At 40.9% G+C, this 21393-nt stretch overlaps 1 protein-coding gene and 1 long non-coding RNA gene across 19 annotated transcripts in view; one reads left to right on the top strand and one right to left on the bottom strand.

Moving 5' to 3' along the window:
* Positions 1 to 310: 310 nt before the first annotated feature.
* LOC127005089 (uncharacterized) lies at positions 311 to 3588 on the bottom strand. Of its 8 annotated transcripts, none has more exons than XR_007758272.1 (4): positions 2508 to 3588; positions 2098 to 2298; positions 1508 to 1640; positions 311 to 1372 (listed from the first exon to the last, which is right to left on the bottom strand). It is a non-coding gene; the product is annotated as an uncharacterized LOC127005089 (long non-coding RNA). The 8 variants fall into 8 exon arrangements; XR_007758275.1 differs by having other exon boundaries at positions 2166 to 2298; XR_007758274.1 differs by having other exon boundaries at positions 2573 to 3587.
* Positions 3589 to 5637: 2049 nt separating this feature from the next.
* The window catches only part of LOC127005088 (piezo-type mechanosensitive ion channel component-like), a 60681-nt gene continuing 44925 nt past the window's right edge, over positions 5638 to 21393 (top strand). For all 11 annotated transcript variants that reach the window (XM_050873606.1, XM_050873602.1, XM_050873600.1 and 8 more), the window contains exons 1-7: positions 5638 to 5780; positions 9076 to 9171; positions 10551 to 10670; positions 13776 to 14012; positions 17929 to 18064; positions 18696 to 18806; positions 19785 to 19941. In XM_050873606.1, coding sequence (XP_050729563.1) covers positions 5714 to 5780; positions 9076 to 9171; positions 10551 to 10670; positions 13776 to 14012; positions 17929 to 18064; positions 18696 to 18806; positions 19785 to 19941 — 924 coding nt within the window. In that variant the 5' untranslated portion in view covers positions 5638 to 5713. The remainder of the gene's footprint in view (positions 5781 to 9075; positions 9172 to 10550; positions 10671 to 13775; positions 14013 to 17928; positions 18065 to 18695; positions 18807 to 19784; positions 19942 to 21393) is intronic.

The raw sequence follows: 21393 nt of genomic DNA, 5'->3' as shown, positions 1-21393 counted from the left end.
AAGCCACGCCTTGACCCAGTTCAAAACTTTACCCTCTACTCCGCGAGCCTGTAATTTAAGCAACAGTCGTTGGTGAGGAACTTTGTCAAACGCTTTACTAAAATCAAAGATAGATTACATCATAATTTTCATCTCTGTCTACCGCCTGTTAGTTAGTTTTTTAGTTAGGTAGTTAGAGTTATGTAGTTAGTTTAATTTTACTGTATTATTTATTTATTTATTTATTTTTATTTTTATTTTGTTATTTTGTAATTTTGTTTTTCTTTTCTTTCTTTTTCTTTCTTTTCTTTCGTGTTTTTTCTTGCTGTTATTTTCTTTTTGATGTTTCCCTTTGATGTTCTTTTTTTTTCATATCATCCTCTTTGTTGATGTTTTTCGAGGGTCTGGGTGCGCCTCTTTCCTCCCAGAAGAGACCCACCCATAATTTTGGTGATGTTAGTGAGGGCCGAAAGGTGGATGATGTTTGTATTTTTCTTTTCTTGATGTTGTTTTTTGCTGCTGTTACTCTTCTTTTTCGATGTTCTTTTGTTCTTTTTTCTTCTCTATATTTTTTGGTGTTCTTTTCTATATCATCCCTTGTTGATGTTCTTTGGTCTGGATGAGCCTTTTTCTCCCCAGAAGAGACTCGCCCATAATTTTGGTGATGTTAGTGTTGGCCGAAAGTTGGATGATGTTTCTTGTCTTTTCTTGATGTCGTGGTTTTCTTGTTGTTCTTTTTATTGATGTTATTTTTTTCGATATTTTTTTCTTTTCTATCTCCTTTTCTTTCTGGATGTTCTTTTCTATATCATCCTTTTGTTGATGTTCTTCGATGGTCTGGGTGCGCCTCTTTCCTCCCAGAAGAGAGACACCCATAATTTTGGTGATGTTAGTGTCGGCCGAAAGGTGGATGATGTTTCTTTGTGCTTTTCTTTTCTTGATGTTCTTTTATTGGTGTCACTTTTCTTTTTCGATGTTCTTTCTCTTCTTTTTCTCTTTTCATTCCTTCTTGATGATCTTTTCTATATCATCCCTTGTTGATGTTCTTGGGTCTGGATGAGCCCTTTTCTCCCCAGAAAAGACTCACCCATAATTTTGGTGATGTTAGTTAGGGCCGAAAAGTGGATGATGTGTGTTTGCTTTTTCTTTTCTCGATGTTTCGTTTCTATATTTTCCTTTTTCTGGTGTTCTTTTTCCTTTTCCTTTTCTTTGGTGTTCCCATCACGTGGATTGTCTACGACATCTAACGGGCATCACAAGCCCGGGTTTGTTGTTCGGAGTTTGCTCTCCTAGGTGAACTGCCTACCACGGCTAACGAGCTCCACCTGCCCGGGTTTGTTGTTCGGAGTTTGCTCTCCTAGGTGAACTGCCTACCACGGCTAACGAGCTCCACCTGCCCGGGTTTGTTGTTCAGGTTTGCTCTCCTAGGTGAACTGCCTACCACGGCTAACGAGCTCCACCTGCCCGGGTTTGTTGTTCGGAGTTTGCTCTCCTAGGTGAACTGCCTACCACGGCTAACGAGCCCCACCTGCCCGGGTTTGTTGTTCGGAGTTTGCTCTCCTAGGTGAACTGCCTACCACGGCTAACGAGCTCCACCTGCCCGGGTTTGTTTAGAGTTTGCTCTCCTAGGTGAACTGCCTACCACGGCTAACGAGCTCCACCTGCCCGGGTTTGTTTAGAGTTTGCTCTCCTAGGTGAACTGCCTACCACGGCTAACAGGCTCCACCTGCCCGGGTTTGTTGTTCAGTTTGCTCTCCTAGGTGAACTGCCTACCACGGCTAACGAGCTCCACCTGCCCGGGTTTGTTGTTCGGAGTTTGCTCTCCTAGGTGAACTGCCTACCACGGCTAACAGGCTCCACCTGCCCGGGTTTGTTGTTCGGGTTTGCTCTCCTGGGTGAACTGCCTACCACGGCTAACGAGCTCCACCTGCCCGGGTTTGTTTAGAGTTTGCTCTCCTGGGTGAACTGCCTACCACGGCTAACAGGCTCCACCTGCCCGGGTTTGTTTAGAGTTTGCTCTCCTAGGTGAATTGCCACGGCTAACGAGCCCACCTGCCAGGTTTGTTGTTCAGGTTTGCTCTCCTAGGTGAACTGCCTACCACGGCTAACGAGCTCCACCTGCCCGGGTTTGTTGTTCGGAGTTTGCTCTCCTAGGTGAACTGCCTACCACGGCTAACGAGCTCCACCTGCCCGGGTTTGTTGTTCGGAGTTTGCTCTCCTAGGTGAACTGCCTACCACGGCTAACGAGCTCCACCTGCCCGGGTTTGTTTAGAGTTTGCTCTCCTAGGTGAACTGCCTACCACGGCTAACGAGCTCCACCTGCCCGGGTTTGTTGTTCGGAGTTTGCTCTCCTAGGTGAAATGCCTACCACGGCTAACGAGCTCCACCTGCCCGGGTTTTTTGTTCAGGTTTGCTCTCCTGTGAACTGCCTACCACGGCTAACAGCTCCACCTGCTGGTGAATTGCCTACCACGGCTACAGAGTTTGCTCTCCTAGGTGAACTGCCTACCACGGCTAACGAGCTCCACCTGCCCGGGTTTGTTTAGAGTTTGCTCTCCTAGGTGAATTGCCTACCACGGCTAACGAGCTCCACCTGCCCGGGTTTGTTTAGAGTTTGCTCTCCTAGGTGAATTGCCTACCACGGCTAACGAGCCCCACCTGCCCGGTTTGTTGTTCGGAGTTTGCTCTCTTAGGCATATTGCCTACCACGGTTGTGGAACCTCACTGCTCGGCTTTGTAGCCGGAAGATCTCGGGCACCTCCGTCGGGGCCCCGGGGGACGCACAGGTGCCTTGCCTGGAGCCCTCCACTCCTGCCACGCTCGCCAGGGAGACCTTGGGCTCGCTGGCGCTGCCCCGCCCCGCCGAGGCGAGGAGGGCGAATGCAAGAACTCGCTTCTTAAAACTACCAGACTGGATTATGAAATTAATCATAAATATACCGTAAAGTCGCCGGTCACCGAGTTTAATCGGTTCTGAGATGGAAGGCCGCAGGGCCTCCAGAGGAATCCTCGCGACGGCTCGCGGTGCAGCTTTCGTCTCCTCTTTTTCTTACTTTTGATATTTCCTTTTTATTATATTTTCCTGGTTGTATTATGAGCTAGATGTCCTCTCCCATTACTCCTCCCCCCCCTCGTCTATACCAAAAAATCCCTCAGGGTACTAAGTGCTCGCTCAAGGGAGTCTGAGTGAGCCTCAACACCCTTGAACGTCAAGTGTATCCCGTCACGGGCGTAGAGGGCGCCGCTGCCAAAGAGGAGGCCCCAAATGTCGACGAACTGCCACCCATTGCGCTCGCAGTAGTATATGTTGTAGCAGAAGTAGTAAAAGTGGTAGAAGAAAAAAAAGTAGATGGAGCTATTTTTGATGGAAGAGAAGGAAGAAGAGATGTAATGGAACGAGTAATAAGTATAAGGAAGTGGAATAGGAAGGAGTTATAAGGAGGAGGAAGAGGGCTAAGAATAAGGTGGAAGTCTTTTTTTTCTCCCTCTTTTAGGCTCAAAATACCCCCTTACCTAACTGGACCTCCATATAATTAGGCAGGTGTGAATGTGCCAAAGGTGTGAATGGCCCCTCGGCGATCACGTGTAGAACTGACGTATTGGAACCTTTTAACATTTACTTCTAATACCACCAATCCATCTTTATAATGAGGGAGGCAGTTCAAAGGGTAGAAAAAGGGATGTGAAAAGGAAAAGGCCTTGAGTTCGCTGATCCTTTAAAGTAATTCCTCCCATCCATAAAATAAATAACTGCTATATAAGGAAGGTTTCATCCACTCCCAATTCTCGTGAGTCTGAGTCACAGGAAGGAAGAAATACAGCTTAACTTGCCACCTCCTTTTGATACAAACATATACAGACAGACAAATAGGTAGATATATACACAGACATACAGATAGGTAGATATATAGACAGACAGATAGATAGATAGACAGAAGCATAGATTGATAGATAGACATATAGGTAGACATACAGATAGATAGGCTGATTGATTGATAGATACAGATATATAGATAGACAGAGACGGACAGACAAAAGATCATCCTATCTGTATGTGAATTGAAGATATTGATATTTGTTTAGTCAAAGGTAAAAAATTATGTTCGGTAATTGATTTTGTATTTATAAGAGTGAAAAAAGACTAATGCCTCTGTGTTTAGTTAGAGGTAAAAAAATGTGTTAGGTTAATGATTTTGTATTTATGAATTAGAGTGAATAAAAAAAAGACTAATGCTCATATATGTTTAGTTGAAGGTAAAAAAAATTGTGTTGAGTTAGTGATTTTGATTTTGTATTTGTGAATGAGAGTGAATGAAAAAAAGACTAAAATGCCTCTGTATGTTTAGTTGGAGGTAAAAAAGATGTGTTGGGTTAATGATTTTGCATTTATGAATGAGAGATGATAAAAAGGACTAACGCCGCTTCATGTTTAGTTAAAGGTAAAAAAAAATGTATTGGATAATGATTTTGTATTTATGAGAGAGAGAGAGATGATAAAAAATGACTAACGCCTCTTTATTTCCTTCCTTCCAGTTGGTGTCTGCCTCATGACCTACAGCCGATGTCAACTCACCACCACCACCACCACAACGCAACCACCACGGCCACACCAACCACCACACCCACAACCACGCTACTACAACCGAGATCACCTTACCTAACACCTTTAACTTAACTCCATAGCTACAACTGGACCACTATAACTTCTCTTAACATATTCAGAATTCCCAACCTGCCTATTTTAACTTCAACTAACTAACATATTTTAACTTAACTCTATAGCTACAACTAGACCACTACAACTTCTCTAACATATACAAAATTCCTAACCTGGCTATTTTAACTTCATCTAACATATTTTAGCCCCTAACTTCACTGCTATAAATCAAACTACTTCTTAACCCATCCACAAAATCGATCCTAACGCACTTAATGCCCCTAACTACCAAAACTGTAACTGCCCGCTTAACTTCAACAACCCCACCACGGAAATCGATCCTTACTTATCTAAAACCCCTAACTCGTACTCTGTAACTGCAGCTGAAATACTACAACAGGTCCATAACTATAACCAAACCTCTGCAACTCTTAACTCGACCTCTGAAACTATAAATAAACAACTGCAACTCCCTTTCAACTGGCATATGACCACAGATGTTGCGCCGACTAAACGAAACTTTCCAAACTCCCTTTTAACTAACTTACTATAACTGATACCAACTCTGTAAATAGCTTCAGCAGACTCTAGCTTGCCACATGCCCCTAATTTCACTGCCATAACGTAAACTATAACACACATTAAAACATTACTTCCACAACCCAGCCGTTAGAACTGACACTGCCTTGCTAAACAGAATTACAACATCCTCCACTGATTTTAACGTCGTCCAACCGGCCTCTTGCAGACTCCTTACGTTCTTATGTTCTAATGTTCTCTTGCCTACGACTGCAACGACCACTATACGACCACTACAACTTATTAACCGCCACTAGCAAACCACCATAACTCCCACCGCCTTGCCTAACAGAATGACAACGCACTCCATTGCTCCTTACTTCATCTTCTAATCTACGACAGCTAGAAGTCAACATATGAAGCTGACATTCGTTGATTTGAAGACGCACTAACCTTATCAATGCCAAACCGAGCAGCTATATTGCTTTAACTACTGCAACTACTACTACTACTACTACTACTACTACTACTACTACTACTACTACTACTACCGGCATCATGGCGGCCCACCAGCTCGTTGCTACCCTCATCTTCAGACTTATGTTGCCCCTCGTCTTAAGTATATGTAAGTATGTCTGTGTTTATCTGTCTCTGTCTGTTTGTCTGTCTTTCTCTTTTTCTATATATTGCATTTTATTTCTTATTTCCCATTTACTTTCTTTATCTTTTTATTTATTTATTTTTATTTATTTTTTAATTTTATTTAATTTTTTCTTCGTCAAGGTCTATATATTTTTTTCGCCTTTCTATTTTTCTTTCCTTGTAATCTTTCTTCCTTATTTTCTGTTTCCCTTCCTTAATTACGTTTTTATCTCCTTCCTTTCTTACTTTCTCTATTCATATCTTCTTTTCCTCCTTCCTTCATTCCTCCTTCCTTTCCTTCCTTCCTTCCCTCTCTCCTTCCTTTCCTACTTATACTCCATTCCTTCCTTCTTTTCTTCTCTCCTTCCTTCCTCCTTCATTTCTTTCCTTCCTTCTTTCCCTCTCTCCTTCCTTTCCTACTTATATTCTATTCATTTCTTCTTTTCTTCTCTCCTTCCTTCCTCCTTCATTCCTTTCCTTCCTTCCTTCCTTCTCTCTTTCCTTCCTTTTTTTCTTTCATTTCTTTCTTCATTTCTTCAGCCTTTCTCTTCCTCTGTCCGTATTCTTATCCTTTTTCCTCTTTCGCCTTTCTTAAATAATGGCTCGCTTTCTTTGTCTTTCGTCTTTCTGCGCGGTTAACTTTATTTCTGTCTGTCTTTCTGTCTGTGTATCTGCCTGCGTCTGTCTCTTTCTGTCTGCCTGTGTGTGTGTGTGTGTGTGTGTGTGTGTGTGTGTGTGTGTGTGTGTGTCCAATCATTAATGTCCAAGCTTAAAAAAGGAAGGACAGGAAATTATGTTTATTGAAGGAAGGATGTGAAAGAGAGAGAGACGAAGGGGAAGAGGAGGAATTCCAGGAAGGGGAAGAATTACGTGGGAGGGAAAGGAAGAGGAAAATAGGACAAAAAGTTAAAGAGAAGGAAAGTGGAAAGAAAAGAGGAGGAAGAGTAAAGTGGGAGGGGAAAGAAGGCGGAGGAGGTGAAGGGAAGAGGAGGAGGAGAGGAACAAAGGGCAAAGGTGAGGAGAGTGGAAAGAGAGGAAGAGGAAGAATATCTGGTCCAGGAAGAGGAAGAGGAAGGAAGAGAAAGGAAAGGGAAGGAAGGTTCATCAGGGGCAGGCTGAGGAAGGAAGGGAGGGGATGGAGGGGAGGAAGGGAGAAGGGAGAGGGGAGGGAAGGGGAGGAGAGAGAAGGGGAAGGAAGGGAGGAGAGAGAAAGGGAAGGAAGGGGGAAGGAAAAGGGGGAAATAGGAGGTCATAGTCACTTTCCTCCTAAAGAACCACACCCATCTCTCTCTCTCTCTCTCTCTCTCTCTCTCTCTCTCTCTCTCTCTCTCTCTCTCTCTCTCTCTCTCTCTCTCTCTCTCTCTCTCTCTCTCTCTCTCTCTCTCTCTCTCTCTATTTCATCATATTCAGAAATAGATTTAAATTTATGGTGGGCCTGCGCGCAAGCACACACACACACACACACACACACACACACACACACACACACACACACACACACACCAGCGGGTATAGCTGGTATGGTGCATTGCAGTGTGTGTGTGTGTGTGTGTGTCTCTCTCTCTCTCTCTCTCTCTCTCTCTCTCTCTCTCTCTCTCTCTCTCTCTCTCTCTCTCTCTCTCTCTCTCTCTCTCTCTCTCTCTCTCTCTCTCTCTCTCTCTCTCTCTTTTATTTCTTTTTTTTTTTACATCTTACATATTGCAAATGAGTGCATATATGCCTCTCTCTCTCTCTCTCTCTCTCTCTCTCTCTCTCTCTCTCTCTCTCTCTCTCTCTCTCTCTCTCTCTCTCTAATATGGCAAGTGAGGTCCACCTCTTATCGAAAAAGAGATAATTCCTCTTCCTCCTCCTCCTCCTCCTCCTTCATACCCTCGTTTTCTTTCTCTTTTATACTCTTCCACTTCCTCTTCCTGTCTTTCTTAATGTTGCTTTCACAAATTATTTAAATGTTCCTTTCTCTCTTACTACTACTACTACTACTACTACTACTACTACTACTGATGATGATGATGATGATGATGGTAGTAGTAGTAGCAGTAGCAGTAGCAGTAGTAGTAGTAGTAGTAGTAGTAGTAGCTGTGTGTGTGTAGGTGTGTACATATGTATAATAAATTGTTGGGTTTACCTGGTCACGGTCACTAATTAGAACAGGTGTGTGTGTGTGTGTGTGTGTGTGTGTGTGTGTGTGTGTGTGTGTGTGTGTGTGTGTGTGTGTGTGGTCGTACATTGATACCTGATATTAATTTCCGCAGAGTTACATGGCACGGTTAGGTGTTTCTAATGGGAAAGATATGTTGATTTTCCTTCCTTTCCTCCTTCCCTCCCTTCCCTCCATCCCTCCCTTCCCTCCACCTACCTCTATACAGGTCACTGAGTCGTAGTTGATGGAGTGAAACGCCCCTCCCTTCCCCCCTCCTTCCCTTCCTCCTTCCTTCCCTCCCTTCATACAGAGCCTATTCATTCTTTTTTCTCTCCCTTTCTCCTTAATTCTCTCTCTCTCTCTCTCTCTCTCTCTCTCTCTCTCTCTCTCTCTCTCTCTCTCTCTCTCTCTCTCTCTCTCTCTCTCTCTCTCTCTCTCTCTCTCTCTCTCTCTCTCTCTCTCTCTCTCTCTCTCTCTCTAGATCCCACCCTTCCCTTCCCCTCCCTTCCCCTTCTCCCTACCTCTCCTTCCTTCCCTTCCCCTCCCCTCCCCATCCCTCCTTTTCCCTTGCTTCCCTCCCCTTCCCCTCCCCTTCCCCTCCCCTTCCCCTCCCCTCCCCTTCCCCATTAGGTCAAGGGCTGTTAGTTGCCCGCTTCCCCACCTCGTTACAGGGAAATGGCTGCTTTGATGGGGAGGAGGAGGAGGAGGAGGAGGAGGAGGAGGAGGAAATGATAGGAAGGGACGAAGAGGAAGAAGACATGTAAGGTGATAGTGAGGTGAAGATGTTGGGTGTTACCTCTCTTATCATTATTATTATTATTATTATTATTATTATTATTATTATTATTATTATTATTATTATTATTATTATTAGTGGTAGTAGGATTAAGAGTATTGGCATTAATATCTTTGTTATTAATTTACTTGCTTTTTCTTACTTCTATTTAGATTTGCATATTTGTTGACTTTGTTTATTTGTTTACCTGTTAATTATTTGTTTATTGACTTTATTTTTATTTGTTTACTTCCATATTTGTTTATTTGTTTACTTATGTGTACCTGTTAATTGTTCACCTGTTATTTATTTGTTTGCCTGTTATTTGTTCACATGCTAACTTACCTGTTGATCGTTCCCCAGGTGCGGTGTTACGGTTCAGCCTCATGTCCCTCGCCTACCTGGTCATGGTGATGGTGGTGCCGCTGCTGCCCGCCCCGACCTTCTACACCATGCGAGGTAAGGGCACACACACACACACACACACACACACACACACACACACACACACACACACACACACACACACACACACACACACACACACACACACACACTCTTTCATCTCTTAGTTCTTCCTCGTTTTCATTGTCATTCATCTTACATACAATAACATTCCTGCCGTTCTTCCTTCCTTTGTTTTGTTATTATCAGTACTTTTTTTTCTTTATTATCATTCTTCCATTCTATATTCTTTTTATAATTTCTTTGTTATGTCTTCCTTTCTCCCTCCCTTCCTTCCTTTTTCCTTTCCATCCTTATTTTCTTCCTCTTTTTCCGTCTTCTTCCTTTGCTTTTATCTTATTTTATTTCCTATTTTGCTTAACCTCCCTCATTTGTCAACCTTCATTCTCTCTCTCTCTCTCTCTCTCTCTCTCTCTCTCTCTCTCTCTCTCTCTCTCTCTCTCTCTCTCTCTCTCTCTCTCTCTCTCTCTCTCTCTCTCTCTCTCTCTCTCTCTCTCTCTCTCTCTCTCTCTCTCTCTCTTAATCATCTGTTCCTTGACATTTCTTTTAACTGTCGTCTCTAAGTTTGTACCTTCTTCCGCCTACTCCTCCTCCTCCTCCACCTCCTCCTCCTCCTCCTCCTCCTCCTCCTTTTCCTCTACCTCCTCCTCTTTCCCGTTTCTATCACCCTTAATCTCCCATCACTTCCCATTAGTCTCTCTCTCTCTCTCTCTCTCTCTCTCTCTCTCTCTCTCTCTCTCTCTCTCTCTCTCTCTCTCTCTCTCTCTCTCTCTCTCTCTCTCTCTCTCTCTCTCTCACCTGTCGCCCTACCTGTTTGTTTTCGTGGTTTATAAATTTTGGGGCTCCTGTTTGCTTGCTTGTTTGTAAACGTTACTATTATTAAACACACACACACACACACACACACACACACACACACACACACACACACACAGAGTCTACTATTATCAACACTGTTTCATCTTCATAATCATCATCATCTTCATCGTCATCATCATTATTATTATTATTATTGTTGTCTTTGTATGTGAAAAAATAAATTAGGTTATGTATATACTAATTATATAATGTTTCTTTCTCCCTCCGTTTTCCTGTATCTTTTCTCTCCTTCCTCCTCCTCCTCTTCCTCCTCCTTTTCCTCCTTCCCCCCTTCTTTCTTAATTCTCTCCCTCATATTTTTTTCATTATTTTCCTTATTCATCCCTTCTTTCTCCTCCTCCCCCATTCCCTCCATTCGTCCTCTTTCCCTTTTTTCTTTCCCACCTCACCACCCTCCTTCCCTTTCTGCCCCTTTCCCTTCTACTCCCTCTCCACTCCCTCCCTCTCCGTTCCCCTCCTCACCCTTCTCACCCTCCATCTCTCCCATCCCGCAGGACACACTGGTCGATTCCTGAGGGTGTTGGTCGGTCTCAGCATCGTCAACTTCCTCCTTCAGTTCACCTTCCAGATCGTCCTGCTGTCCCTCCCCCCCTACGGCTCCTTCCTGACCCCCTGTGAGTATTATTGTGTTTGTGTCTGCTGGTTTCTCTTGCTTCGTTAGACCTACCTTTGTGTTTTCTCTTCCTTCTTCCCTTTCCGAGTGTTTTTCGTTCTCTTCTTCCTTCCTTGTTTTTTTTCTTGCTTCCTTCCAGAGTTTACATAGTTTCCTTTTTTCATTATCTCATATCTTTTTTCTTTTTTTTCTTTGCCTTCCCTTTCTTTCATCCTTTCTTTATTTTCGTGTAAGTATAGATTATTATGTGTTTGTTTTCTCTGATTTCTTCGTCACTATTTTTTTTTCTTTCCTTCTTTCAATCTTTTTATTTTTATTTTTATCTTTCTTGTTTTCTCTCCTTTCCTTCTTTTTATTTCTTCTTGTCTTTCTCACATTCATTTTTTCTTTCTATTTTCCTTTTGTCCTCTTAAACTTCCTTCATCCCCGTTTGGTTCCATGTTTATTTACTTTCCTTCTGTCACTCCTTTCCTTGTGGTTTCTTCCTTCCTTCCTTCCTTCCTTCCTTCTTTCTTTCTTTCTTTCTTTCTTTCTTTCTTTCTTTATATATATATTTATTTATTTATTTATTTATTTATTTATTTATTTATTTATTTATTTATTTATTTATTTCTCCCTTCCTTCCTTCCTTCCTTCCTTCCTTCCTTCCTTCTTTCTTTCTTTCTTTCTTTCTCCTTCTGTGGTTTCTTACGTCCATCTTTTACATTTCCCGTTGTTGGTCTTCCTATTTTTTTCTTATTTTGCTTTTTGTCTTCTATTTTTAGTGTTTTGCCTTTCTTGCAATCGTCAGTGTTATTTTTATCGCGCCCTTGTTCCTATTTTCTTTCTCTCTTCCATCATCTCCCTCGTTTTTTTTTCCTTTCCCTTTCTCCTTGTCCTGAGATTTTTCCTCCATTTATTTTTCCTGTGTGTGTATATCTTTCTGTTCCTTGTCTCCTACCTTTCTTTCTTCTTTCTTTTCTTACTTTCTTTCTAATTTTCTTTCTTCCTTCTTTCCCTTTTTCCTTTCTTAAATCCTCTATTTTCTTTAGTTCTTTATTTTTTCTTTTCCTCACTTTCCTTTCTTCTCTTTATTACTTTATTCCTTCTTTTCCTCACTCTCCTTTCTTCCTTTCCTTCCTTTCTTCTTTCCTTTCTTCCTTAATCCCTCTTTTTTTCATTTTCTCTTCTTCCCTTTTTTCTTTCGTTCTTTCTTCACTTCTCTCCTTCCTTTCTTCCTTTTTTTCCTCCCTTCTTCCTTAATTACTCCATTTTCTTTCCATCTCCCTCTTTTCCTCCTCCCTTCTTCCTCTCCCTGCCTTCCCTTCCTCCTCACCACCTCTGTTTGTTTTCCTGCTCTTTCTCATTATATTTACTCGCCCTCTTTCTTAACTCCTCCCCTCTCCTCTTCCCTTCCTTCCTCTTCCATTTTCGTTCATCCACTCCTCTCCCTCTCTTCCCTCTTTCTCTTCTTCCTTGTTTGCGTTCCTGTCTCCTCCACCTGTTGTTGTTGTTGTTGTTGTTGTTGTTGTTTTTGTTGATGTTGTTGTTGTCTTTCTTCTTGTTCTTGTTCTTCTTGTTCTTTTTCTTTTTTTTCTTTTTTCTTCTTCTTCTTCTTCTTGGTAATTCTTTCCTTCCTCAGATTAGTAGTAGTAGTGGTAGTAGTAGTAGTAGTAGCAGTAGCAGTAGTAGTAGTAGTGTGAAATCTTGTCAGCTGATAAGAGAGATAATAAAATAGCAAAAGACATAAAAATAAACTCTTTAATCTGATCACCTTTAAAATCCAATCAATCAGAGCTAATTAACTCACGAATTTCTCATTAAAACCACCTGCTCCATTTTTACCTTCTCTTTCCACCTTTCCCTTTCCGTCCCTGACCCCCAAATGTCAGGTGAACCTAAGCTCTTCTGTTCCTCCTTCCCTTCATCTTTTTCCCTTCTTCGTTAACCCTACAGTATTCAAATGAACCTAAGAACACATTTACAAACCAAAAACCAGCTAAATCCTCGTTAAACCTATCATCATCATCATCACCATCGTCATCATATCTATCTTCTTCCTTACCCCGTTTCCTCTCCTATCCTCTTTCTCCTCCCCTTCTTCCATAAATATTTTCCTCTCTTTCCTTGCTCTCAGACATCAAAGGTAATTCAAGACCACTTTTATTGACCAAAGAAAATAAATTAACCAGCTACATTATCGTTAAGTCTATCATCAACTCTTCTTCCTTACCCAGTTTTCTCTCTCATCCCCTTCCTCCTCCCTTTCTTCCTTATTTTCCCTTCCTCCTTTCCCCTCAGACATGAAAGAAAACTTAGCCTCACCTTTAAAACCAATGAAAAGCAATTAATCAGCTAAATCCTCGTTAAACCTCCCCCCTTCTCCTCTTCTTCATTACCAAATTTCCTGCGATTCCCTTTTCCTTCTCCCCGTCTTCCCTAGAATATTTCCCCATTCCCTTGCCATCAGACATCAAAGGTAACTTCATTAATCAGGTAAACCCTCATTAGGAACATCATCCCTCACACACCTCGTTTTCTTCACGCCAAAAGAAAACTTATTAATAAACAAACCAAAATCATGCAGCCTTCATCAAACTTATTCTCAGGTGATAAAAAGATAATCAAAACCAGATAACTTTCACTGAACTCATTCCTCAGGTGAGAAAACACTTAAAACCAGGTAACCCTCATTAAACTTCCTCCTATTCTTCCTTCATTTTATTCCTTATTCCTTCTATTCCTTCTTCCCTTCTCCTATTCCTCCTCCTTTCTCCTATCCCTCCATTCTTTCTCCTTCCTCCTAATCCTCCTCTCTCCTATTCCTCCTTCCTCCTATTCCTCCTTCCTCTCATTCTTCCTTCTTCCTCCTATTCCTCCTCCTTCCTATTCCTCCTCCTTCTTCCTCCTTTCCTATTCCTCCTCCTTCCTCCTCCTTCCTATTCCTCCCCCTTCCTCCTCCTTCCTATTCCTCCTCCTTCCTCTTCCTTTCTGTTCCTCCTTCCTCCTATTCCTCCTCCTTCCTCCTATTCCTCCTCCTTCCTCCTATTCCTCCTCCTTCCTCCTATTCATCCTACTCCTCTCAACCAATCAAAACCAGGTAACCCTCACTAAACCCCATCCTCAGGTGAGTTTCTCGAGACCCTGATGAGGCACCTGGGCGTGGTGAGGCTGGACCATGTGAGCGAGGAGGACGGGTCGCGCTGGCTGCTGCCCGAGTGCATCCTGGTGGTGTTCTCGCCGGGCGTACTCGTGGCCTGCCTCAAGCTCACCACGCACGCCTCGCCGCACCTCCACCTCCCCGCCCACGACCCCGCCGCAGAGACACACAAGAACATCGGGCTCAGGATACTCAACGCCGTCGGTGAGTGAGGTTTTATGATTGTAAGAATTTTTTTTTATTTTTTTTTATTTTTTTTACATTTGTTATTTATTTATCTATTTTATTTATTTATTTTACTTTATTTGACTGATTTATTTATTTATTTATTTATTTTTGTTTTTTTGTTTGTGTATTTATTTATTTATTTTTATTATTATTATTATTATTATGTTGGGAAGAAATCGTCCTTCCTTGCTTTCTATCATGCTTTCTTTCTTCCCTGCTTTCTTCTTATCTTTCCTGCTTTCTTTCTTTCTTATTTCCTTTCCGCTCTTTTCTTGTCGGTCTCCAAATATACATCACTGGAATGCCCGGAGATTGACCCCGCGGCCCGCAGCACGAGAGCGAGGCGCAGTGTACCCACTTAGCTACCAATGAACTAACACCTTGCCCGCGGCCCACAACCGTGAACGCTGTTACCGGGTGGGCGTCGGCTAGTCTTGCCTTCTCTCTTTCTTTTTTATTGCCCTCCTTTCTTTTCTTTTTCTTCCTCTTTCTTTCTTCCTTTTCTTCCTTTCTTTTTTATTGCCTTCCTTTCTTTTCTTTTTCTTTTTCTTCCTCTTTCTTTCTTCCTTCCTTTTCTTTCTTTCTTTTTTATTGCCTTCCTTTCTTTTCTTTTTCTTTTTCTTCCTCTTTCTCTCTTCCTTCCTTTTCTTTCTTTCTTTTTTATTGGCTTCCTTTCTTTTCTTTTTCTTTTTCTTCCTCTTTCTTTCATCCTTCCTTTTCTTTCTTTCTTTTTTATTGGCTTCCTTTCTTTGGTTTTTCTTTTTCTTCCTCTTTCTTTCTTCCTTCCCTTTCTTCTTTCTTTATTTATTTATTTCGTTCTTTCTGTCCTTTCTTTTTTTTCTTCCATTCTTTCTTAGTGTTTTCCTTCCTGTCTTAATTTCATTCATCAATTCATTCTTTCATTTTCTTTGCTTTCTTTTTTTACGAAGGGTGTATATTTTCAAGCAGTTATTGGAACTCAAAGTCGACCTCAGAAGAATACCACATACCGATTAAAAGGTCGATGAAAATTCGTATCAATTATATATTTTTGTGATTTTACATTTTTTTACTTTTATATATACATTTTTTTTTGGGGGGGGGGTCGTAGTTTCAATTTCTTGGTGTGTTTGTCGAGTATGTTGCCTTGAATCGTTTTTTATATATATTTCTTACCCTATTTTATTTTTTTTTCTTGCTACTTGATTTTATTTTTCTTCCCCTTTCTTCCTTCTTTTTCTTCTTTCTTTGTGTCTTATTTCGTTCTGTCTGTCCATTCTTTTTTTTCTTCCTTTCTTTCTTACTGTTTTCCGTCCTGTCTTAATTTCATTCATCAATTCTTCGTTTCTTTCATTTTTTTTGCTTTTTTTTTTTTACCCAGTCAAACATCTGATACACGCATATGGACATCACCTTCTCACTCTCCTTTCTCCTCTTGTGATGTGTTGTTTTAAATCGATATCTCTGCCCATTAACCTCTCCTCCTTCACTTCGTCTTCACGTGAGAAAAGTTTGCACCTGTCCCTTGCATATTTTCGCCTTCCCTGGCCTCGTTTTCTCCTTCTGCATCCCCTTCGTCCTTTAAACACCTTCTGCCAAAAAAAGAACCCTTATTAATTTTGCTTTTAAACTGAGAAAGACAGAATTCATTATCCCCCGCCCCCTCTCTCTCTCGCTCGCTCGCTTGCTCTCTCTCTCTCTCTCTCTCTCTCTCTCTCTCTCTCTCTCTCTCTCTCTCTCTCTCTCTCTCTCTCTCTCTCTCTCTCTCTCTCTCTCTCTCCTTCCTTTACTTATTTTCATTGATTTATTTTTTCTTCCCCCTTCCTTCTTTCTTTCAATCATTCCTTCCTTCCTTCCTTCTTTGAATCATTCATTCATTCATTCCTTCCCCCCTTCCTTCCTTCTTTCAATCATTCCATCCTTCCCTCCTTCCCTCCTTCCTTTTTTCAATCATTCCTTCATTCTTTCCTTCCTTCCTTCCTTCCTTCCCTCCTTCCTTCCAGTGCTTTCTTTCCTTTCTTTCTTTTTCCTATTTTCTTTCTTCCTTCCTTCCTTGGGGAGGCGGTGGCCGAGTGGTCATCGTACAGGCGTGGCGAGCTCGTGGACTTTGGTTCGAGCACCACCGAGGCACGCTGATATTTCAAACCATCACTGAGAGGCAGGAGATTACCCACACGCTGCCCTGATCGTCAATCAACCCGAACTTCAACGACTTCGTCAAGTGGAGCGCTGGGGGGCAGCCAAGCAAGAGTCATATATCACGGCAGCCACTATGTATAAGATTAGCCTGCGCCACTAACGGGCGGGGCCGTCCAAGAGGCCCCTCAAGACAACCTACCGGCGCTACAAGCAGTACCTAAAAAAAAAAAATAAAAAAAAATCTATCCTTAATTATTTCTTCCCTTGCCTTTTCCTTCCTCTCTCCAATCATATATCTCTTTTCTCTGTTTACCTTTCGTCTCAATTTTTTTTCCTTAATCCTTCCCTCTCTTATATATATATATATATATATATATATATATATATATATATATATATATATATATATATATATATATATATATATATATATATATATATATATATATATATATATTTTTATTTTTCCATTTCTTGTCTTGTTTTGTTCCTTGTTTTCTTTGTTTCTTGCTTCTGTTTTCTTTTTGTCTCATATATATATATATATATATATATATATATATATATATATATATTTTTTCTCTCATCCTTCATTCTCCTTTTATATATATATATATATATATATATATATATATATATATATATATATATATATATATATATATATATATATATATTTTTTTTTTCTCTCATCCCCTTCATTCTCCTTTCCCTTAACTAATTTCCATGACAAAGAAAACAAATCGAGCTAAAACAATGACAGCAACAACGACAACAAATAAGAAACTAGAAAATTGTCTCTCGAAAATTCCCCACAACGGTCTGCACAGCGATCTGCACACTCTCCTTGAAAGTTAGAAAGACAAAGAGAAGAATACCGAGAGAAAATGAAGAGGAAAGACGAGCTAATGATTTACACTTCTCCTGAGGGTAACGAGCTATCAGGCGTCTTTCCTTCACTCACTCAAATATCTTCTTGTGCTACGTATTTCTGTATTTCCATATCTGTTCTTGTACCCTCACCCCTTTACCTGTAACTGGTATCATCTATTTATACGTATTTCTGTATTTCCATGTCTATTTCTTATACCCAGTCCCTCTTTATGTAACTAATTATCTTCTATTGTTACGTATTTCTGTACTTCCATATCTATTTCATATACCCCAATCCCTCTTTATGTAACTAATTATCTTCTATTGTTACGTATATCTGTATTTTCTTTTCTATTTCTTGTACTTCAATTCCCCTTTATGTAAATTAAGTATGTTCTATTCTTACGTATTTCTGTATTTGCATTTCTATTTCTTGTACCCCAATCTCCTTTTTTGTGACTTAATTATCTTCTGTTACGTATTTCTTTATTTCCATATCTATTTCTTGTAGTTCCCCCTTCTTTGTTACTTCATCATCTTCCATTGTTACATATTTCTCTATTTCCATATCTATTTCTTGTATTTTTCCCTTCTTCGTAACTTCATCATCTTCCATTGTTACATATTTCTTTATTTCCATATCTATTTCTTGTAGTTCCCCCTTCTTCGTAAGTTCATTATCTTCCATTGTTACATATTTCTCTATTTCCACATCTATTTCTCGTACCCTCACCCCCTCTGTAACGTCATTATCTTCTATTGTTGTGCCGTGCTGTAGTTCCATATCTATTTCTTTCCCCATCTTTCCATATGTATTTCTATTCCCGAACTCCGCCCTTTGTAACCCCCTCCTCCCCTTTTCTGTAGCTCAACCTGACTCTCAATCCTCTCTCCTCTCTAGGCACTTACCTGGCGGTGGCCGTGATCGGGGCGGCAGGCGTGATGGTTCCCTCCCTCCCTTCTGCTATCTACTTCCTCGTTTTCGTCGTCACCGCCACCTACTGCAGCCTCAACAACCCCCTGGGACGCCGCTTTGGGTGAGTGGTAGAAGTAGTAGTAGTAGTAGTAGTTGTTGTTGTTGCAGTAGTAGTAGTAGTAGTAGTAGTAGGAGGAGGAGGAGGAGGAGGAGGAGGAGGCGGAGGAGGAGAAGTTATATAGTAGTAGAAGTAATTTGTTTATTTATTTCCATTTTACATCTTTCATTAATTCAGTTTGTTTATCTATACATGTCTATTTTATTTTATTATATTTTTCCACCTTTCATTTTATATTTATCAATCTTTCTATGTCTATATTCTTCATTTTTCATTTTTCATTACGTTTATTCATTTATCTGTACTTTTTTTTCTTTTTACAGCGTTATGTTTATCTGCTTATATATCTTTCTTTTTCTTTCTTATATTCTTTCTTTTATTCTCTTTCCTTCATTCTTTCTATCTATTTAACTGTCTATCTATCTACCTTCCTACCTTCCTATCTTATTTGTCTATCTATCTATCTTCTCTTATCATCTTTTCTTCTTTCTTTTTTCTTCCTTTCTTGATTTTTTATTTTTTTCCTATGTCTATCCATCTATCTGTCCATCTATCCGTTTATCCATCTATCTGTCCATCCATCTATTTATCTATTCGTCTATCTATCAATGTCCGTGTCCGTGTCCTTCTCCAGGTACGTGTGTCGCGGCGTGATGGTGGTGGCGGGCGTGCACGTGCTGAGTCTGTACGTTTACCAGACGCAGTGGGCGCAAGAGTACCTGCCGCCCGCCTCCCTCGCCGCCAGGTGTGTAGCGCTGCCCATTACCTGTTGCGGCCGCCTAATCTTTCCTCCGCCCTCTGAAGTTCGCCGCAGTGGTGCACCTGTTACCCCTTTTCCTTCTCCTTTTCTTCCTTCTTCTTGCCTACTTTACGTAATTTTTTTTTTTACTTCCCCGTTTCCTCCCTCCTTTTCCTTGCCTTGATGTCTTTTATCGCTATTTTCGTACTAATTTCTCTTTTGAACTCACTAACTACATGTCTTTCTTTCCCGCAGCCTCAGTGCACAAACCTTTCTAATCAAACTTATCTTCTGAATTTGCTAACTAAATGCCTCCACCCCTCCCGCGGCTTCACTGCATAAGACTTTCTATAATCAAGCTTATCCCGATGCTGTCCAACTTCCTAATGCACGAGTTCATAAGTATCTTCATTTTTTCATCTCTTTTAGTGGTAAACTCTGGCACTGCCGTTTTTCGTCTGTATTTTTCCTTTACGACTCCAGCTTTTTTCAAGATGAGAGTATTGAGACACGTAGTAAAGTCAAACTGATATTTGTTTTGGCGTCTTCTTCGGTTTATTTATTTTTTTATACATTTGGGCAGGGTTTTGCGAGCTTTATGTTTTCTTTGGCTCATCTACTCTGCCGTAAAAAAAATAATTAATATCTTCTTTTGCCTTGAATTCTTGTCTCACATAGATTAAACCCAACTTCTATTTTTCCTTCTTGAGCCTTCATTGTTTCCTCCATTCGCTTTAGTCATTGAGTGTGTGTGTGTGTGTGTGTGTGTGTGTGTGTGTGTGTGTGTACTTACCTAGTTGCATTTACCTAGTTGTAATTTTACAGGGCCTGGGCTTACTTACGCTCGTGTGGTCCAGTCTCCGTATCTGTAATTGTCCAACTTTTCCTTGTGAGTGTGTGTGTGTGTGTGTGTGTGTGTGTGTGTGTGTGTGTGTGTGTGTGTGTGTGTGTGTGTGTGTGTGCTGAGTGGTGTTGGTGTTGCAGGCTGCTGGGGATGACCGCCTTGGTGGGCACGGACTGCACGGACCCTCGCAGCGCGCCGCTCAGCACGGACGAGTGGTCGAGGTTCCTCAACCCGGTGCTGCTCCTCGTCCTGTATTACGTCCTGTCCTTCGAGTCGCAGTTTCTTCTTTCCAATAAGGTTAGTTCTTGTTTGCTCTCGCTTGTCTCCTTTTCTCTGTCTCCTCCTCCTTTTCGCTTCCTTATCCTACCTTACCTTATCTTTCCTTTCCTTACCTTACCTTACCTTACCTTACCTTACCTTACCTTTCCTTTCCTTTCCTTTCCTTTCCTTTCCTTTCCTTTCCTTTCCTTTCCTTTCCTTACCTTACCTTACCTTACCTTACCTTACCTTACCTTACCTTACCTTACCTTACCTTACCTTACCTTACCTTACCTTACCTTACCTTACCTTACCTTACCTTACCTTACCTTTCCTTTCCTTTCCTTTCCTTTCCTTTCCTTTCCTTTCCTTTCCTTTCCTTTCCTTTCCTTTCCTTTCCTTACCTTACCTTACCTTACCTTACCCTTCCTTTCCTTTCCTTTCCTTTCCTTTCCTTTCCTTTCCTTACCTTACCTTACCTTACCTTACCTTACCTTACCTATCTTATTTTACCTTACCTCCTCCCCCTCCTCCTCCTCCTATTCGAGCCACAGTTTCTTCCCAAATTAAGGTTAATTTCCTTATTTCCTCTCTCATTTATCTTTGTCATTTGCCTTCCTTATTTCTTCTTCCTTTTACTATTCCTTCTTCTTCTGATTAATTCGTTTCCCTTTTTTTTCCTTTCATTTTTCATCTCCTTGATTTCTTTACGTGTTTTGCTTTTACTCTTCCTCCTCTTCCTCCTCATTGATTCCTTTACCTCTTTTTCTATTTACTCTTCCTCCTTTTTCTCTTATTGGAGTCGCAGTTTCTTCTCTCCAATAAGGGCAGTTCTTATTTACTCTCCCATGTCTTTTTCTCTCTGTCTCCTCTTCCTTCTTGGATTCCTTTTTTTCCTCCTCCTCGTCCTCCTCCTCCTTTTATTTGAGTCGTAGTTTCTTTTCTCTAATAAAGTTAATTCTCATTTTCCCTCTCATTCCTCCTTGTCTCTCTTCTCTTCCAATTTCGCTGTCTTCTCCTTTTCTCCTTATCTACATTATGTTCTTTCACTCGGTCGGCTTCTCCTCTTTTCCTCTCCAGTAACTTTTGTCATTATTTTCCTTCTCTCTCTATATATTTCGTCTTCCATTTTGCTCCCCTTTTTCCTCTTCGTACTCCTCCTGCTCCTCCTTTGCGCTCTCGTAATTTGTCCTCCAATTTCCTGGCGGTGCTTTCTTTCTCCTCTAATTTATTTTTCTCTTTCCTCTTTCTTTTTGCTCCACTGACTCCTCTTTTTACTTTTACTTATCCTCGACGTACTCAGATTTTTCCTCTCATTTTCTTTCTATAATAATTGCGGTGTTCATTTCCCCTCTTCATTTTCTTCTTTTCCTTTCTCTTTCATAATTTCTTCCTCTAATAATGGCAGTAATATTCGAGTTTCTCTTTCGTTTTCTTTTTTATCATTTCACTTTCCTCTTTCATCTTCCTTCTTGCTCCCCACCTTTTTTT

Source organism: Eriocheir sinensis, chromosome 29 (genome assembly GCF_024679095.1).
Source record: "Eriocheir sinensis breed Jianghai 21 chromosome 29, ASM2467909v1, whole genome shotgun sequence".
Lineage (NCBI taxonomy): Eukaryota > Metazoa > Arthropoda > Malacostraca > Decapoda > Varunidae > Eriocheir > Eriocheir sinensis.
The sequence above is the reverse complement of the archived record's forward strand: the minus strand, read 5'-3'. Positions and strand labels throughout refer to the sequence as shown.